At 55.7% G+C, this 18083-nt stretch overlaps 2 protein-coding genes across 6 annotated transcripts; both read right to left on the reverse strand.

Annotated features, from left to right (window-relative positions):
• Positions 1–4034: 4034 nt before the first annotated feature.
• INAFM1 (InaF motif containing 1) lies at positions 4035–5227 on the reverse strand. The gene has a single exon (XM_036885685.2). The coding sequence runs from the start codon at positions 4789–4791 to the stop codon at positions 4387–4389; it is 405 nt and encodes a 134-aa protein (XP_036741580.2). The 5' UTR covers positions 4792–5227; the 3' UTR covers positions 4035–4386.
• A 442-nt stretch (positions 5228–5669) lies between these two features.
• Positions 5670–17268, reverse strand: CCDC9 (coiled-coil domain containing 9). 5 transcript variants are annotated; one of them, XM_036885585.2, is made up of 15 exons: positions 17197–17268; positions 15460–15526; positions 15226–15330; positions 13452–13550; positions 13011–13259; positions 11680–11763; positions 11426–11599; positions 10639–10820; positions 9047–9093; positions 8807–8939; positions 8336–8426; positions 7854–8250; positions 7429–7521; positions 6037–6443; positions 5670–5845 (listed from the first exon to the last, which is right to left on the reverse strand). In XM_036885585.2, exons 2-14 carry the CDS (start codon positions 15460–15462, stop codon positions 6340–6342), a joined length of 1761 nt encoding a protein of 586 aa, XP_036741480.2. In that variant the 5' UTR covers positions 15463–15526; positions 17197–17268; the 3' UTR covers positions 5670–5845; positions 6037–6339. The 5 variants fall into 5 exon arrangements, with proteins under 5 accessions (XP_036741480.2, XP_036741483.2, XP_036741478.2 ...); XM_036885588.2 differs by lacking the exon at positions 17197–17268 and adding an exon at positions 16735–17146; XM_036885583.2 differs by lacking the exon at positions 17197–17268 and adding an exon at positions 16735–16912 and having other exon boundaries at positions 6394–6443.
• Between the last annotated feature and the right edge of the window lie 815 nt (positions 17269–18083).

Consider the following 18083-nt stretch of genomic DNA (forward strand, 5'->3'; position numbering starts at 1 on the left):
GATGAAATGTCAAAAATGCCGTTTAAATTTCTTCAAGCCGAGGTAGACAGGCGACCTCTAGTGGAAGTATCAGGTATTGCTTGACAGCACAAAATTTCTCTGCTGAATACGTAATTTTGTAGGGTCCGTTGAAATTCTAACACGCGGGCAGAGATGGTCACCTGAAATAAGGATTTTACATACTCCCTTTATACCTTTACCATGCCTCTCATTCACATTCACACAAACACAAACATACATGGACCCACAAGTCACATACACACATACACACAATTAGACACAACCAGATGCCCACAAACACAGCGACACACATGCAGACACAAACACACACTTATACACAATCTCTCACACAGACCTATATATGCACACACACAGGAATACTGTCAAGCATATACAAGGAGACACAACCTCACCCATGGACATACACTCACACAGTCACATCCACACACCCTTTCACATACAGAGACACACACACACTAAAAATAGCGTATTAACAAAGGAGACTTAGTAAATGAAAGCTATTCTCTATTTTTTAAAAATTGTAATGGAAAATGACTTTCTTCCCAACGCCATTAAATAAATGTTGAACAAATAATTAAGATGAATCTGGGTTTGGCAGCATGCCCAATCAGAGGTCCACAATCCCTTAGCTGAAGTCCTTGGGGACAGAAGCGTTTCAGAACTCAGAATTGTTCCAATTTTAGAAAGGTAATTTTGAGCAAATGCCATATATTATGTAACACTCCCAGGGGCCTGAAGCAGCCCCACCCCCATCAGGCATGTTAATATATTTGCAGCAAAATGTGTGAAAATTCACACCAAAGGAGATAAAGAGTGTAAATAAATCGTATTTGCCGTCATGTGAGACTGGGCCAAAATGACCCCTCAAAGGAGTATTTTTTGGTTATCAGAGCTTTTTGGAATTCGGAACTGAGGATAAGGGATACCGGACTCTACAGCAGACCCCTCACATGTGCGTGTAAAGACATTCCTGCTCTGATTGTAACTTCAATTCCAGGGATGGGCGTGGGGCAAGACAGTGGGATCCAGGAGGACCGTCACTCTTCGCAGTCCCAGACCTTGCATTTTGGCTGCGGAGCTAGGATGCCGGCGGGCTTTGGCCATATCCAGAGCTGGATCCTGATTGGCCTTAATCTGGAGTAATCCCGCCTCTACTTGCCTGTGAGTAGCTCAGGAAAACAAGTCTTAGCCAACCAGCACCTGATAGATGTCGTGTGACTTGCGTTGATCCAATCAGATTGAAGGAAACCCTTTGGCTCACCGAAGGACGGGAATGAGGAGCTCACAGGTGCCTGATCTGTGGGCACCCCGCGAAGCTAACTGGGGTTGAGGACAACTCCGTGCAAAGAAAGAAGTAGAAACGATTTAAGTCCATGTGGTCCCCATGTTGGAGAGCTACTGAGGTCTAAGAGATCCTGCTGCTGAAAGCATAGCTTGCAGTCCCGCCGCATTAGAGCCAAGGCCAGGCCTCCCTTGGGCTGCTCCCAGTGCCAGAACACAGTAGGTACTGGTGCCAGCCGACTGCCGCCAGACCCACGACTCCTCAGGCGGGCGATCTTTGCTCAAGGACCCCACACATACCCCTCTCTCTTCTCAGCACCGTTAACAGCCTGAGGCACTTCTGACCCAGTCTCTCCCACCCTCTCTCTTTTCCCACCTCTAAGACCCGTGGATCGTGGCGATGGGCGCATAACATAACATACTCAACGCCCTCCACTGTACGCTTTTAAATAATGGTTAAAGTGGTAATTTAGGCTATGGTATTTAAACGCACACACAGGTCTTGACCACCCACTTCTCCCCTCCTGTCCGGCCACCACCCTGGTCTAGCCACCATCGTCCCTCACCTGGGCTCCAGCTTCCGCCCTCACCCCTTACAGGTCATCCTCCAAGGAGCGGTCCCAGGGTCCTGTTAACCTAGTCGGCTTATATCCCCATTTTAGAAACCTACCACAGCTCCACCTCATTCAAAATAAAAGCCAGAGTCCTCATCATGGCCCCTTGAGGCTCTACCCCAATTCTCTCTTGCCTCACCTCCTGCCACTCACCCCTCACTCACTCTGCTCCAGCCACACTGGCTTCTTGTCTGTTCCTTGAACTTGACCTGAGCCCTCCAGCCTCAGGGCCTTTGCATTTGCTGTTCCCACTTCCTGGGACACTTCTCCCAGAAATCTGCATGCCCTGCCCTCACTTCTCTCAGGCTTCTCCCAGGTAACCAGCAACTGCATCAACTCCATCATTCCTCAGCAGTTCCACCCTGGTTATCTTAACCCTTTGTACTTATTAACATATATGTAAGTTATTCATCCTCTTCCTTGTCTGTCTCCTCCACTACTATGCCAACTCTTTTGAGAGCAGGAATGTTTGTCTGGTTCACTCCAGTTGACTCCAGTGCTTAAAATAAGGACTGACACATAGTAAATGCTTGACAAATATTTGTAAAATGCAAGATTAAAGAGAGCCACTAAAGAGAGACTGAAAGAAACAGGAAGAGAGACAGAGAAAGGGGAGGAGGTAGAATAATGGAGAGGTTGAACTAGGGACAAACGGGAAGGGAGGTAAAGCAGAAGGAGAACAAAATGCTGGGGAGAGGTGAGGAAGGGAGAGAGAGCTGGGATGGAGAGCAGCAGAGAGGAGAGGGCAAGTCAGACAGCAGAGTGACGGAGAGAGAGAGCATTGAGAGACATCAGGGAGAGACAAATTCAAAGAGACAAACAGAAGGAGAAAATGAGGAAAGAGAGTGGAAAGACAGAGAGACGAGAAGAGAAACAGGGATTAGGAGACACGGGGCTGGGAGAAGAAGACTGGAAACTAGAAAGAGGTGGACAGAGTCAAATCCCTCTAACTCACCACTTGCTGGTGTCCAGGGCTCTGGTCTGACCAGACCCTTGTGATCCAAGCTGTGACTTTTAAAGGTCTGAGGGTCAGAGGTGGGTGGTGAAAAGAGACATATGAAGCTGTCCCAAGAACTTGAGATCACTAGTTTACTCTAGGAGATACTATCACCTTCATTTTCTAGGACCAAAGAGGTTGAGTAACCTGCCCAAAGTCACATAGCTAATGAGAGAAAGAGCTGGGATTTGAATCTGGCCATCTTGGCCCCAAAATCAGTGCCATTCATTACTACCTATGTTAACTGTAAAGGGGTGCTGGCTTCCTCACTTCCTCTTTGGTCCGGAGACATCCTCTGGGAAATGGTGCTAAGGGGCAGAGAGGAAGAAAGCAATGAGTGACATTCCTGACCCAGTCCCTGCCGACAGATGTCCCAGCCTGAGGGAGAAGGCTCAGTTTACCCTCCTGAGAAAGTCTCCAGTTCAAGGGAGGAAGCTGGACACAAAAACCATTTCCTGTGTGCAGGGTCCAATGCTTGCCCAGAGCCAGGCCTCAATCTTCCAATAGGAAAACAGACTCAACCAGCTCTAACTTGCAGTGGAACCTGAATTTCTCTGCCTTGGTTTACCAGCAGTACTGCAGACCAGAGAGGTTGCACTGATCTTCAAAAGCAGCACAGTACTTTGATAACTTCCTCTGTGATTTCCAGCGAGACAAAGAAGCCCCACCACCACCCCTGTCCACCCTCAACTCACAAACCCCAGAAAGACATCATTCCTTCCCAGCAGTATCCTGACATCTCAGAATAATTTAGCCTCTGTCTCTGATATTACCCTTCTACTAATCACAATTCCCAGACTTCAGCTCTTGCCAGAAATCATCCCATCTCTCCTGTTGCCTCCTCCGCTGTAACAGGAGGGCAGACACTCTGCTTCTCTCCAGAGGCACTTGTCCTCCGTCCCAAACAGGCAGAAACTCTGAAATCCTTCACGCTGCCTGACCTTCATCTATCCTGTTGCAAATAAGCCCCTTCTCCCCACCTCAACCCAAAATCTACATGATGGTGACAGAAGAAAAGGGTCCCCCTAGGGAGGGGAAGAATGACAAAAATCAGACGCCATTAAGGACTTGCACTCACAAACTTGAGAAGTACCTCTGCAAACAACACGAAAAACACAGGAGGCAGTTGGGACGGGAGTTTATTGCAGGTGGATATACGCATATGCAGATTCAAGAAGGGGAGGAAATGGGCTGTGGGCTCTGTGCTCAGAATCCTAAGGAGAGATTGTCAGGAGGCGGAGGTCAGGATGGGGTCTGCCGGATGGTGGAGGACCCGGCCCGACGGCGGAGGAGCCGCAATGGGTGAGGCCCGCAGCCAGCTCCCCTTCACCTCGCATTCTTTAGGATACCAACTCCAGAAACGCTTGGTTTGCAATGTCGTGAAGAGGGAGCATGGGCCCAACTGGAAAAGCGCATCCGCGGTGGGGGCGCCGAGCTCTCAAAGGCCGGCGGTCCAGCTCGGGATGGAGATGATTACCCGGGTCCTCGCTCCTCCGCGGCTTCCGGCGTCTCTCCGGGCATCGAGCGGCTCCGGCGGCGGCGGCTCCGCGGCAGCTGCAGCTGGGGTCGCGGCCCGCCAGGGGCTCCCAGGAGGCAAGACACCGAGGCAGGGCCAGGCGCCGGGGCGGGAGGCACGCCGGGGCGGGCGGCGCACGGAGGATACGGAGCGCTGGGCGGCGGGCCTGGTGGGGCAGCGGGGGGCCGCGTGGGAACCCAGATGAGACCGTAGTAGACAGCGAGCAGCACGGCGGCCAACGAGACGCAGAGAAAGTAGGCGCAGACCGGAGCCAGGCGCAGCCAGCGGCCCCGCGGTCCCTCGCTTAGCCCGGCGCTACCTGGGCTCTCGCCGCCACCGCCCACGCAGCTCGTGCCCCGCATGCCCGCAGCCCACTCCGCGAGGCGCCGCCACCCGCCACAGGCCCCGCCCCACTCCGCCCCCTCCGGGCCCCGCCCCTAATAGAACCGCCTCCGCAATCTCCCGGGTCATAAACCTCCTCCGCAGTCATGACTACGCCCCTGCGTGGGCGGGCCTCTTCCACGTTCTAGGCCCGCCCCCTCTCAGCCTCCGGCCAACCAAGCAGCCAAAGCTTAACCACAGCTCCCTGACCCCGCCCCTATGTGAGTCTGGCCCTCCCCAAGGAATGCAATACATTTTTTTCTTCAAATGCATGTCTCGGCCCAGCCGACTACTGCAGAGCATCGGTGTTATACCCACGCCTCTTAAATAGTCCCGCCCTATTTTTCCTGGCCTTTTTCCCGCGCCCTAACCCGTTGCCCCTTTTGGAGACTCAAACATCTTCCAGAAACCTAGCCCCACCCCCGAGCCCCACCCCCTTGCCGGGCTCGGATCTCGCAAGCCCCACCCCCCCAGCCTTTACCCCGCCCCAGCTCTAATTTGCCTGTTCTCCGAGTCAGAATCTGCTCCCACAGGCAATTCCGCCCGCTTCTCCCCTGGCCTCACCGCTCCACCCCTTTTCTGCTCCTCTCTCCACTGGTTTCAGCATCATATTCTGACCTCGCCCTCCACTGGCGGCTGAGCCCCACGAGAGCCTTAACTCCCCATCTAAAACAGCTCTTGCAGCCAAAGCTCACATCTTAACATTGTCCCTTATTCTGACTCCTTCCACGAGCACTCTAGCCCCGCGCAGGCTAGCCCCGCCCCTCAGGGGGACCTACCTCCTCCTGGCCCTCCACCCTGTGTTCTGAGATCTAAACTTAATACGTTCCCGTTCGGCCCCACACACCAATCACACCCCTTCCGCAGCAACTGTCCCTTAATTTCTTTCTCGCCCTAGCCATAGGGTCCGGAATGGGCTTTGGGGAGGAGAACAGAGTCTGGAGATCCAGACTAACCCCTCCTGCCGCCCCCTCCCCATCAAGGCGGGGAAGCTTCAGTCCCCGCCCAGCAGCGTCTTCAGGAATTCGGGGAGGCCTGTGGGAGGTGGGGAGGGAATAGGTATCAGGGAGGTGGAGGAAGACCCCTTCCTCCCGCCTCTTCTGCCAAGGTAAAGCTCGCCAAGCACAGCAACCCAGCCTGCCCCCTGCCAGAATCACAGTTCAAAGGTCAGCGAAAGCACTGCGTTTAATAATAAACGGGACGGAGGCCGAGTAATGCAGAAGTACCGGCTATTTGCCATGCCCCAGATGTAGGCTCCTGGAGGCGGGAAACTCCGCCCGGGGACCAGTACCTAACCCCCACGGCCTCCATAGGCGAACGACTCGCGGGCGTCTCAGCCATCCCGGTCCCACAGCATCCCAGATAAGTGAGACCGGACTATTGCCCTGGCCCCACCCCTTTCACTGTCCCTGGCTCCTCCCCCCTTACATTTAACCCTCTCCTGGCTGGAGTGTAGCGGAAGCAGAGGACAGAGGAGCAGGGCGGTGCGAGGTTAGTGCACAGCACGTAGCCGCAGTCGGCGGGTGCGGTCAGCGGGCTGTCCCCGGTGGCGATGTGGCCGCCACCACCTTGCAGAAACGCACCCTCTGGAAGTCGGTGATCTCTGCCGTCTCCTGACCTTCGGGGCCCGCCTCTGGGGAGAGAAGGGGAGGTCAGCGGCGGGAAGTAGTTTACCCAACCTCTACCCGGACCTGGGACCCCCCCCCGGAGAGCCCCGCCCCTCATCCCAAACGAGCCTGGCTACAGCCCACCCCGCACTAAACGGTTTTTGGGCTTAGATTCCTTTATTCCCCGAAGTGGACCCACGAATCAACATACACCCCACAGAATCTTGTTCCCAACCGAGTAAATAATCTGGTACTGCGAGGTCAGGGTCACTTGGGCAACACGTGGTCCGAAAACAAAGGGCCTGGGCACACTGGCTTCCCCTACCACACTGAACTGTCCTCTCCGATCCCACCCCACAGGCCTAAACCAACCTCCTTCATGCCAGCCTTACAGGCCCCTGCCCTCCACTGCCCATCTCCTGAGTCTTAATCACTCCCTGGCTCTGCCCCCAAATCCCAATCCATGGAGGGGAGGTGGATATATTGTCCCTTGTTCGCGACCTGACTTCTACCCCTGGAGGTGGAAAAACAGAATTTAGCCTCTTACTCCTCATCTGCGAGGCCCAACATTCTAATGGGGGCCTACATTTGTATTATTTACCCCAATAGTTGCACTTCTGAACTTCAACTCCGCCCACAGCGAAAATCCATTACTCTGCCCTTCCCCTTTCTCACTTGCATCTATTTTACTTTCTGCTCCTCCCTTTGAACCTAGCCCCTCTCTCACTTACAGATTACTTCCCAGACCCCTGAAACCCACCTCTAAATCCTAATCCCATTCTGGTTCTACCTCCACACCCCCAGGCCCACACAGACAATTCCCAGCTGGCTGGCCCCAAGTCCTTCCCTTAGCTTCACCCCTCTGACACTGGCTCCATTCCCACCCCATCCCAGCATCCCACCTCTCCCCCAGGTCCAGCTGCTGCCCCACACACCAATGGAGCGCAAGCCCTCCTCCCGTCAGCCCCAAAGAGGAAAGCCACCTCCACCGGGTCCCGTTCTCTCCCCCACCTGGAGCTGCCTCAGGCCTCTCCTCTTCAGCCTTCTGGATTCCTGGGAGGCTGGGCCCACTCTCCAGGGAGGCAGCGGCTGGCTGGTCACCTCCTGGGGAAGGTGGAGGCCCAGTCAAGCCCCTTCCCCCCCAAATATCCTCCCACTCTGAGACAGAAGGCCCTGGGGGAGAGAGGGTTCAAGGAAACACTTGGGGAATGTCATCTGAGGATGTGAACTCTTTATTGGAAAGGGGGTTCTGGCCCACAGCAGGGGCAGGACCTGGGACCGGGCATTCCAGAGGCAGGCACAGTGCACAAAGCAGGCAGCTCCCTTGCCACCAGGGCAGTAGGGCACGTGGGTTCCCTGGCCCAGCCCCTGAGGGTCTCCCCTGCCCATGCACCCCTTGAGCCAGCCTCATGCATTTCCAAAAGGCCAGGCCTCACCCAGAGAGAGGGCATCAGCCGGGTGGGCGGTCCGGGGAGAATTCAGCTCCATCTCTTCACCCCAGTCGGACACAGGCTGGTGGCCCCCAGGGGGCGAGAAAGGGCTGGAAGGCGGGGCCGGGGTCTGGGGACGTGGCAGAGGCTCCTCGGGCTTGGAGGGCTCTTCCTCTGCCGGCTCACTGGTGGGGCTCCCAGGTGGCGCTGCCTCTCGGAGTTGGTGATCTTGAGCTGGTTCTTCCTCTTCCCCGTCAGCCGCCGCCTCCTCTATCTCCTCCTCGTCCTCACTCACGTCTTCCCATTCCTCATCCTCCCCTTCGTCTTCCTCTACCGCTTCCTCCTGCTCCTCCTCCCCCTCATCCTCTGGAGGCCGGTGGGCAGGGGCTGGGGTCTCGGGTGGCTGTGGGGAACAAAAGGCAGGTTGGGAAGAGGGTGCGGGCCCTGAGCACCCCCACACCCCCACCCAGGGATGACAGCCGCCTTACCTGCATGGGTGTCTCCTCAGGAGGAGGGGTCCGTGGGGCCTCAGGGGCTGGGGACACTGCCTCCTTCGTCTCCCAGCGGTCATCGTGGTCACTGGAAGGGACACAGGGAAGGGGTGAAGCCTGGGTGAACAGGAACACGGGGCTTCCCACCTCTGGCTCCTCCCCAGAGAAAAGCTTCAGGATTTCCAGGTGAGGACTGGGGATGTTGGTACACTGAGCAGGGAATGGTGAGCACGTGTCCCCAGGTGTCAGGAACAGATAAATGGAGAGGGAGAAGTTGAGATGGGTGGGAGATGAGGTAAAGGCCCCAACCCCCTAAAACCAAATGCCTGACCCATAGGGAGACAAGTGACCAAGAGACAGGGCCAAGACAGCACAGACCGACGTACCACACACACATCAGAGCGCAGCCAGAGAGAGCCGCACAGACTCACGGCAGCGGCGCACACGCCAGGGAAAAGGGTGCTGCACCTGTAGGCATGGGGGGCTGCCCTGGTCTGGGGTCGGCTGCTCTTCCTCCTCCTGCGGCTGACCTCAGCTTTGTGCTGGGACAGGAACTCCCGGAAAGTGGGGGGCTTGGGTGGCCGGGCCCAGGCCTGGTCATCTTCAACAAAACCTAGCAATCAGGGGCAGGGGGCACAGCACCAACCACCCCTGCCCCCTCACCTGGCCCAACCAGCTGCCTCGCCCCACCCAGGAACACCCACTCACCATAGCGGTGCGATGGTTCAAGGGCAGCAGCTGGGCCATCCTTGAACCTGGGGAAAAAGAAAGGGGGTGAGCGGGCATCTGGGGGAACAGTGGGGACAAGAGGGAAGGGATGAGGGCGAGGGTCAGAAATCAGTACCATAGAAGGAGAGATGGTCACTGATTGGAAAGGGGGACAGGGTCAGGTGATGGACAAGAGGCAAATCTGACAACACAATAACAAGTACAGAAAAAAAATTCAGTATTTGACACTGATGGACAGTGACTGCAATGGGGTATGGGGGGGACTTGACAATACGGGTGAATGTAGTAGCAACCACATTGTTTTTCCTGTAAAACCTTCATAAGAGTGCATATCAATGATACCTTAATAAAAAAAAAAATCAGTATTTGACCACCAGAACAAAAATTTGCAAAGTGAGTGATCCTGTCACTTCCTCTCTCAGCTCCCCAGCTAAGCAGATTTTCCTGCCACACAGAGCTCCTGCCTCAGGGCCTCTGCACCTTCTGCTCCTGCTGACAATCTTCCCCAGATCTTTCAATGACCCTCTCTCTCACCTCCTTCAGGCGTCAACTCAGAGGCCTTCCTAAACCACCTCTAACGTAATCATATCCTATTATATACATTATCTGAGTCTAAAACAACAGCTTCCATTCCTCTCCACACTCTGCTTCATTCTTCATGAGCTGCTGTTACGATCTGTTGATTGCCCATCTTTCCAACTAGTCTCTAAGTTCCATGAAAACAGAAGTGTTTTGTTCACTGCTGTGTCCCCATCACCTAGAACCTTGCATGACACACAGAAGGGACTCAAACATTTGCTGGTGAAATCAACACACACGTTAAAGAAACTTGTTACAAGCTGCTCTGGGGACACCAAGAAGAAAACAATTACTTTCTTGTTAACCCTGTGAACATTTCCCAAAAAGCTCAGCTGCCTATATCTAAGATCAGCTACAGTACCTATGCAAAATATTTCTCATGCTTGCACCAGCTTAGTTCACAATCCCAAAATGCACATCCCAACCACCAGACCTGGAGAAGAGCCCTCCTCCTCTAGCTAGCACTGACAGACCTTTGGGTGTGCAAACCTCCAGTGCAGCGAAGGATGGAGAACAGGGTGAGAACTACAGCTGCGGATCCTAAGACTGCCATTCCGCTCTTTTAGAACCTTCTCCACCCTTGGTAGGACCTTGGTCCTCCTGTCAATGATGCAATGATGCCTTTAAGTTGGACTAACTGGATGTTTCCGGAGACCGAAAAGAGGACACAGTAGGACTTGAAGATACTAATGCCACCAGAATAAAGGGCTCGGGTTTGTTGGGGATAGATTGGAGGGATGAAGGAAGGACGCAAAGGTCTACCTGTTATCAATTCCTCAGGCCCTCCCTGTATTAGACCTGACATCCACACCGGCAGTACCACCCGTGAGAGTGGCGACTTAATTCCCGGACCCAGCTGGGCCTGTTGGCTAATAGAAGGGGGAAAGCGTGTCCCTTCCCCGCCCTGCATCTGCCAGGACCAGCATTTCCCCAGTAGCTGCTCCCCTCTGCCTGAACCCTAGAATGGGCTAAACAGGCAAGCGGGGACTCACATTCCATCAGTCTTCTCAGCGTCCCACTCCCGCCGCCACTGGCCAGTGGGCTTGCGGTGTCTCTGCAGCCGCTCCTGGTCAATCTTCTCCCTCTCCTGCTTCCAGCGCAGGTACTCTGAACGCTCACGGCCCGTCATGGAGAGTGTCATGTCCTGAGCACCGCCCAGGCCGGCCCGGCGGCCCTGTCCCCAGTGGACAGGCGGTCAAGGCCCCGTTCCACAACCCACTCCACCCCATCCCATCCCCTCTGAGCTCGGGGATATAGCCACCTGCTCAAGATCACACAGGAGGAGGTGACAGGGCAGAAACTAGAACCAGGTCTGCTCACCTGCCACCTCCTCAGAGAGGCCAGCCCAGGTCCCTCTGAAGACAGCACCCCTTCTACTTTTCTGTCCCCTACCCCTGCTGAATCTTTCTTCATAACCTTTGGCATCATCTGACATCTTCTTTATACCCACTTACTAACCACCAGAATAAACTTCAATAGGGCAGTGGCTCTGCCTTGTTCACAACTTAGCACCTGAGACAGTGCCGGCACCCAGCAGGTGCCCAGGGAACGTCATGAGCGTTAGTAAGGAGAGGACGTCACCAGAACAGGCCATCAGGCTGTGAAAAGGTAGGCGCCACAGTGACAGCACAAGAACCCACAAGAGACTAGGGCTGGAGACGGGAGTGCAAGGAGGCGGCCTCTCTGCTCGGTCTCGCTCACAGCTGTGCCTGACATTCGCACCCCCACTAAGCGTGTGCTGCTGAAACGAGATGCTGGCTGCAGAATGCCAGCTCCTACCTGCCGCTCCTGCTCGAGGCCGCAGCGCACCCGCTCGAAGTCGGGACCCCCCCAGTTACGCCCGTGCCGGCGGCTGCCTTCCCGGCGGTCCCGCTCAGGCTCCTCCAGGGGCCCGCTGCGTCGTCGGGGGTCATCCAGGAAGTTCCGCACGGGGTTGGGCTCCAGCACGCCTTCCTGCGGCCACAGGGTGTGGGGTTAGCAGGTTCACGGGGCCTGGCGGCTCTGCCGCGCGAAGGGATGCTGGTGGCACTGACCCGCTGGTTGCGCTCATACTCTGCAATCTTCTCCATCTCTTCGTTCATCTTCTCGATGTTCTGCCTGCGCCGCTCCTCCCACTCCTGGAGGAGAATGACATGGACCCTGGGCATCAGGACCTGAGTGTGTGTTACCATTTGTGCCGAGGGGTTAACACGGCGGGCCTGAGCCTCTCTCCTTCGGCTGGCTTTCACGGAGGGCCCTTGCCTGGCACTCAGGCTCACCGGCCTTTACTGGCTGCGCAAATACCAGTGTATGCCGACCACCTGCTTTCCTTCCGGGGGTGTGGATTCTGGGTACGTACTAGGCAGAGGGCACCCAAATGACCAGGCCCCAAAAAAACCCTGGGCCCCAGTCTCCAGCGTTCTGGTTTCCTTCAGACTTCAGCCCGTGTGCCTCTTCCCTTTGCTGACTATGCTTTGTAACCTTTCACTGTAATAATCTTTCTGGCAAAACGCTGACCCTGGGAGAGGGGTTGGTGATCCCAATGCCCCCTAGTTGCCACAGTAATAATGGCAGTAATAAAGAGGAATAACTTGGCAGGTGGCTGGGTGACCCCCACCCCCAAGCCACCCTCCCCTTCTTCCAAGGTAAGAGAATTTTAGATGAGCACATGGCCAAGCTGCTGGGGATGAAGTTTTCATTCCCAGGGCTCAGCACACAAGAGAGAAATAAACTTCCACTTAGTTTATGCTAGGGCATTTGGGGTTCTTTTTGCTACAATAGCCTAGTGTGTACAAATAATAAACATTTCTAAGTTACATTCACTCAGCACTTCCTCTGAGAGTTTCAACGCCTGATGTCACACAATACTGACCATAACCTTTAAACCTGATTAGCATTCCCATCTCAGAGTGAGAACCAGAACCTCCCGGAGAAGGGAGCTGCCCAAGCTCGGGGAACTAACAGAACCAGGCTGACGCCAAGTTCAGGTGGGCTCTAAGCCACTATGCTACACGGCCTCCCACCCTGCTAACCTGAGTGTAGGGGTGGCAGGAGCAATTACAATGAGAACATTACTGCTCCCTAAACAAATGCAAGGAGTGAGACCAACAGGGGGTGCGCACGATAATCAGAGCCCACCAGAGACAGACAGACAAACAGAACCATGGAGAGCAGAGATGCAAGGGAGGGCAGGTGGGCAAGCAAGCACTGGACAGCAAAGAGGAGGGACACCGGGAAGCAGACTCGGGCACTGGCTGGGAGAGGAGGAGCTAGATGCAGGTGAGAAGAGACAGACAGAAAGATGGACAGGAAAATGGTCTATCTGAGAGTAGAACTAGAGAAACAAGACGGTGGACCACCTCAGCCAGCTCCTTCTGGCACCCACCTTGGATTTGCGGTCGGCTGCTGTGGCATCGCCAGCTCTGGAGAGATGAGGGGACCCTCTGCCCCGGCCCCTCCGACCACGGCCCCCAGTTCCTCCTCGAGGCTGCTCGCCAGGACTGTCCTCCCAACAGCGGAATGCCCGGCCCATGCCAGCCCGGACTCCCTGCTGAGGGGTGGTCCGGGCTCCCTTGCTGGCCCCTGGGGGCCGAGGAGTCCCAGGAGCCCTCCGGAAGGGACCCACGTTCTTCTCCTGGAAGGGGACAAGGAGAAAAAGTACAATCCCTGGGGCAGGGAGACTGGGACACCCCAGGCCCGGGGGGCAGCTGCCCACTCCAAGCCTACCCACAGGGTGTGGGGCCGCTGGGAGCGCTCCCGGGTGTCCGGCCTCAACTCCCTCCCAGTCCCTGTCCTCCCAAGTACCCCACCCTGGTGTGGAGCTCACCACCTCTACTGCCACATTCTCCTCCACTGCACGGCCCTTCCGCGGAGCTGTCACTGCCACTCCATCCAGTTCGGCTTTTTTACGATCCTCCTCAATCTCCTGGGGGCAAACATCAGAGGAAGGGCTGTGTCAGGGGTCCTGGGCGCCAGCTGGGTCCCCACGGCCCGGAATCTCCACCAAGCGTGGCCCCAGCCCAGGCCTCTCTCCTGAGCTCTCAACAAGAAAGCTGGTCACATCAGCACCTTCCTGTATCACGTTGTTCCCCTGATCAGAACCCTCCTACGGCGCCCATCTCCAAGGAAGAGCCAAAGGCTTCCCCACAGCCCTTGGGGCATGACAAGGTCTAGCCTCAGCACCCTGACCTCATCTCCCACCCTCTCCCCACTGCTCACTCTGCTCCTAGAACATACCACGTTCAGACTTGCTCCTGGTCCTCAGTACCTGTGGTTTCCTCTGCCGAACACTCGGCCTGCAGAGCTCCTTCCGTCCCTCATCCCCTTCGGTCTCTACTCAAATGTCCTTCTCAGGGAGGCTTTCCCTGACCAGGTCCCCTGCCATTCCCTCATCCCTTCCCCCAGTCACCACCTGGCATTATGTGTATTCTGCTCATTATCCAACCCCCACCCCAAAACAGAATCTGCCCTAGGACAGGGTTATCTGTTTTGTTCACTGATATATATACCCTGAGCCTAAAATGCTGCCTAGCACACAAGAGAAACTCAATGCTTTTTTTTTAATGAATGAATGCATGAAAAATGAATAAATGAAACACACTCCTCCTCCCAGGGTCCATCTCAAGGACAGTGCTACCACCTACTCTGTCACCTCTAACAGGAACCTGGACCTTGCCCTGGACTCTCTCCTCTCTCCCTCTCCCTGACTCTCACCACTGCCCGTGAATCACTGAGTCCCTCCCAACGGCCCTGTCACTGGCCAAGCACCTTCTCTCCACCCGAGGTCCCTGCCTCAGCTTCCTCCTTGGTCTCTTATCTCCAGTACCACCTCCCCACACCTGCCATCCCATAGCAACCAGAGGGTGGATCTTCCTAAAAAACTATTTTGACCTGGTCCCACTCCTGCTCAAAGCCCTCCATGGCTCCCCAGTGCCCTCTTAGTCTGGCCCCTGTTGACCTCTCCAAGTCAATATTCCCCAACCGACTCTCCAACTTGAAGGTCTAAGTTTTTGCACAAACTGTTCCCTTTTCTTGATACGTGTTCTGGTCTCCTCTTCAACTGGTTCACCCTTCAGGTCTCAAAATCCCCTCCTCCAGGAAGCCCTCCCTAATATCCCCTACACTGGAACATTAAAACACTATCTAGCATACAACAGAATCTCAATATGCATTTTTTATTATTTTTTTTGTTTAAAGAAGAGCCCTCCTCAGATCCGGTGCAGCTGCCTGAGACACGGGCTCCCAGAGACTCCTGAACTCCCCAGTCTCAGCCTTGCCCACTCTGGGTCATCACTGACTGCAGACAGGTCTGTGCCCCCACTGGACTGGGAACCTTGGGAGGGCAGGCCCAGGGTTGTGTCTGTCACAGCTATTTCCCCAGCACCATTCAGCACAGGGCCTGGTACAGTGAAGCAATCTTGGTGAGTATCTGTGAATGAGTGCTAGATGATGGCATGAAGGAAGGAATGCCAGGCTAAGGCCTTTGGCTTTTGTCCTGAAAGTGATGGGGAGCCATGAAAGGTTTTAAGGAAGGGAGAGGTGAGGGAAACTCACTGCTGGGAGGAGAGGGGATGGGGTCTCCCAGGGCAGGGCTAGGGCACCTGGTAGCGCCGAATAAGGGCCTCATTCTTTCTCCGAAGAGCCTCGATCCTTTTGTCCAACTCAGCATCCTTCTCCTCCTTCGATTTCAGATCCAGTGCAGCTGCCTGAGACACGGAAACAGCTGACAGAGGGCAGGAAAAACCTGCACTCATCCCAGGGTCTGAGTCTTGCGTCCCCCTCCACCCAAGCCCCCGCCCCAAAGCTCACACTGGAGACCCCACTTGCCATCTCACCATTCCACTGGCCAAGGGAGGCCAGGGTCCCAGAAAAATTCCCTTGCAGAATCTGAACACCGCACCCCTGAGGGAAGAAGGAACAGACGGACTAAGCCGATGCCCATGCCCCTCCAATCTGTTTCCACCTCTCCCGTACCAGGGGCTCTTCTCAAACACAAACACCTGCACCCCACAAAAATTCTAGCCCTCATCTCACTCCTACTTTAAGGTGCTATCCTGCCCCTTACTTGCAAAAAAAAAAAAACCCTCGTGAACAGTTGGACCCATCCATTCCTATGTAAACACTTGAGTCACACCCACCCTGGGAAAGTTCTGGCCCCGCCCCACCGCTGAAGGAAACATCCCCTTCCACAGGAAAATTCTAGTCCAGCCTCCACATCCCTCTGCTGGGAGTTTTAATCTAAGCCTTCATCCCGAAAGAGCTTCAGATACATCCTCTCCCTGTAACCTGTACAAGAAAGTTCTGTGCCCAACTCTCTGTGCCCATTCTGGTGCCACTAACATTCCCATAAACACTCTAGGTCCGCCTCTTCCTCAGGAAAATGTCAGAACCGTCCCATTACCCCACACTCAAAAAAAGCCCTAACCCCTATAAACTAAAGCGACCCTCATAGAATACTCTAAACCCACGCCTCCCTCAGAGTTGTCCCAGCCCCCAGCATCTCAAGACAAGAACCGCTGCCTTCCCGCACCCCAACAAAGATTCCGAAAATAGGCCCGTTACCCACTGGCGAGGCTTTCTGGGCCTGGCTTGACCTCCCCAGTTAATACTCTTAACCTCCTGGGAGCTGACAAAGCTTCCCCGCCCGCCTAAGGCTTTCCAGGGAATAGCTCCAGCCTTGACCCGGTCGGAAACGCCACAGCTCCGCCCCGACCAACACAAACTTTCTGGCCCCGCCCACACACTGCGTCATACTCTGGACCCGCTTCTGCCTTTCCCAGCCAACTCAGGCCCCGCCCCCTGGATTCCCAGGCAACAGCCCGAACCCGCCCCCTTCTTCTCGCGTTATTACACCGGTCCTGCCCCCCCTCCCCCACCAGCTCTCCAACCAGCGCTCTGGCCCCGCCTCCGATTTGCTCAGCCAAGCTTCTAGTTACGCCCCAACCCCGTCGTGTTAATATCTATCCCCGCTGCCGGGGAACCCAGCCTAGGCTCTGGGTCCCGGAAAGGTTTCCCCGCCTACGTTCTGGCCGCGCCCCTGACTCCAGCAAAACTTCCTGGCTCCACCCCCAGAACTCCCCGCCAACACTCTGGCCCCGCCCCTGGCTCACCTCCAACTTTGACCCGCCCACACTTCCGCGTTAAGCCTCCGTGTCCACCCGTGGCTTCCAGGCCAACGATGTGGAGCCGCTTCAAACACGAGCAAAACTTTCTGGCCCCGCCCCCAGTGCATTCGGCCCGCACTCCGGCCCCGCCCCCAGCCAGCCGGGCAACATTTTGGCCCCGCCCCAAGCCCGAACACAACTTTTCGGTCCCGCCTCCAACTGCCCACCCACGCAACGCCCTCGCCCCGCTCCCCGCAGCCCGGCCTGCCCGAGCCCTGCCCACGAGCCGACGTCCGGCCCCGCCAGCGCCCCTCTAGCTTCCATGTGGGCGTCCTGTCCCCGCCCCCCGCCGAGTACTCTGGCCCCGCCCCCGCGGCAGCTCGCCACCCAGACAGCTCCCGCTCCCCCAACGTGGGACATCAGGTCCCGCCCTCTCCGGGTGCGCTCCCGGCCCCTTCCCTCGGTCACCTGTCCCGGAGACCCAGCGGCGTCCGCTACTCTGGCTCCCACGGCCTCCGAGTCTGCAGCTCCCAGGTCATGCGCGTCACTTCCCGCCGGCACCACGTGAAGAAGGGAACTAAAGAGGGCCACTTCCGGTCCTGTCGGCCAGTTTCCGGGAGCCTTAAAGGCGCCGCGCCCCCGCAGATGGAGGCGGGAGTGGTTAGAGCTGGTCCCCAAGGGTGTTCTGGAAGCCTGTTCAGTTTCTGCCCGGATTACCTCCTTACAGGGAAGGGAAAAACACCATCTTCTCTCTAGCTTCTACCTGCTTCCTCTTTTTTCTGACTCCAGTAAATGAGTGCCAGGCACTGGGCAGTGGCTCCTGGAAGCCTGACCTGTCAGCTTGTGCTGGGGGTAGGTGGAGGCGTTCCTCACTCTCTTGCCAATGAAACCTTAGAGTTAGTTGTAGAAGCTTAAAATTTCCAACCGATAGAATCTTTACTTCATTCTCTAAATCTGCGCCGAAGTGCCAGACTCTGGGCTGGAGGCGATGGGGAGTAGCAGGGGTTAAAGCAATGAGCAAGGCTGACCCCATCCCTGCCTTTCCGAGAATGTGAAGTAATGTGAAAAGTAAATGTGAAATAACAGAAACAGAAATGGGGGAGATACCTTGCGAGAAGGGCAGGAGGAGAGGCCTGAGGATAAGAGCAAGTCCAAGCAGAGGACACACAACCTGTGCAAAGGCCCCGTGATGAATGAACTTGGTGCATTCCAGAAACTGGAAGCAGCTCAGAGAAAGATCAGCTGCATTTGGCTACAGAGCCCAGGGAGTCACATGCATTAACCAAAACTTAGCCATAATAAACCTGTTTCTCCAGGTTTCTCTGTTTTTCTGTGATAAATGCTACAGAATACCC

This window comes from Manis pentadactyla, chromosome 15, assembly GCF_030020395.1.
Source record: "Manis pentadactyla isolate mManPen7 chromosome 15, mManPen7.hap1, whole genome shotgun sequence".
Classification (NCBI taxonomy): Eukaryota; Metazoa; Chordata; class Mammalia; order Pholidota; family Manidae; genus Manis; species Manis pentadactyla.

Excerpts from the sequence above, each read along its gene's own strand:
- INAFM1 (XM_036885685.2), bottom strand. The coding sequence starts at position 4,791 with ATGCGGGGCACGAGCTGCGTGGGCGGTGGCGGCGAGAGCCCAGGTAGC.
- CCDC9 (XM_036885588.2), bottom strand. The coding sequence starts at position 16,856 with ATGCACTGGGGGCGGGGCCAGAAAGTTTTGCTCGTGTTTGAAGCGGCT. Across the intron at positions 10,821-11,425 it reads GCCTCGAGCAGGAGCGGCAG|GGCCGCCGGGCCGGCCTGGG; the intron begins GTAGGAGCTGGC and ends CACTGGGGACAG. Across the intron at positions 8,427-8,806 it reads GCAGCCCCCCATGCCTACAG|TGACCACGATGACCGCTGGG; the intron begins GTGCAGCACCCT and ends TGTCCCTTCCAG.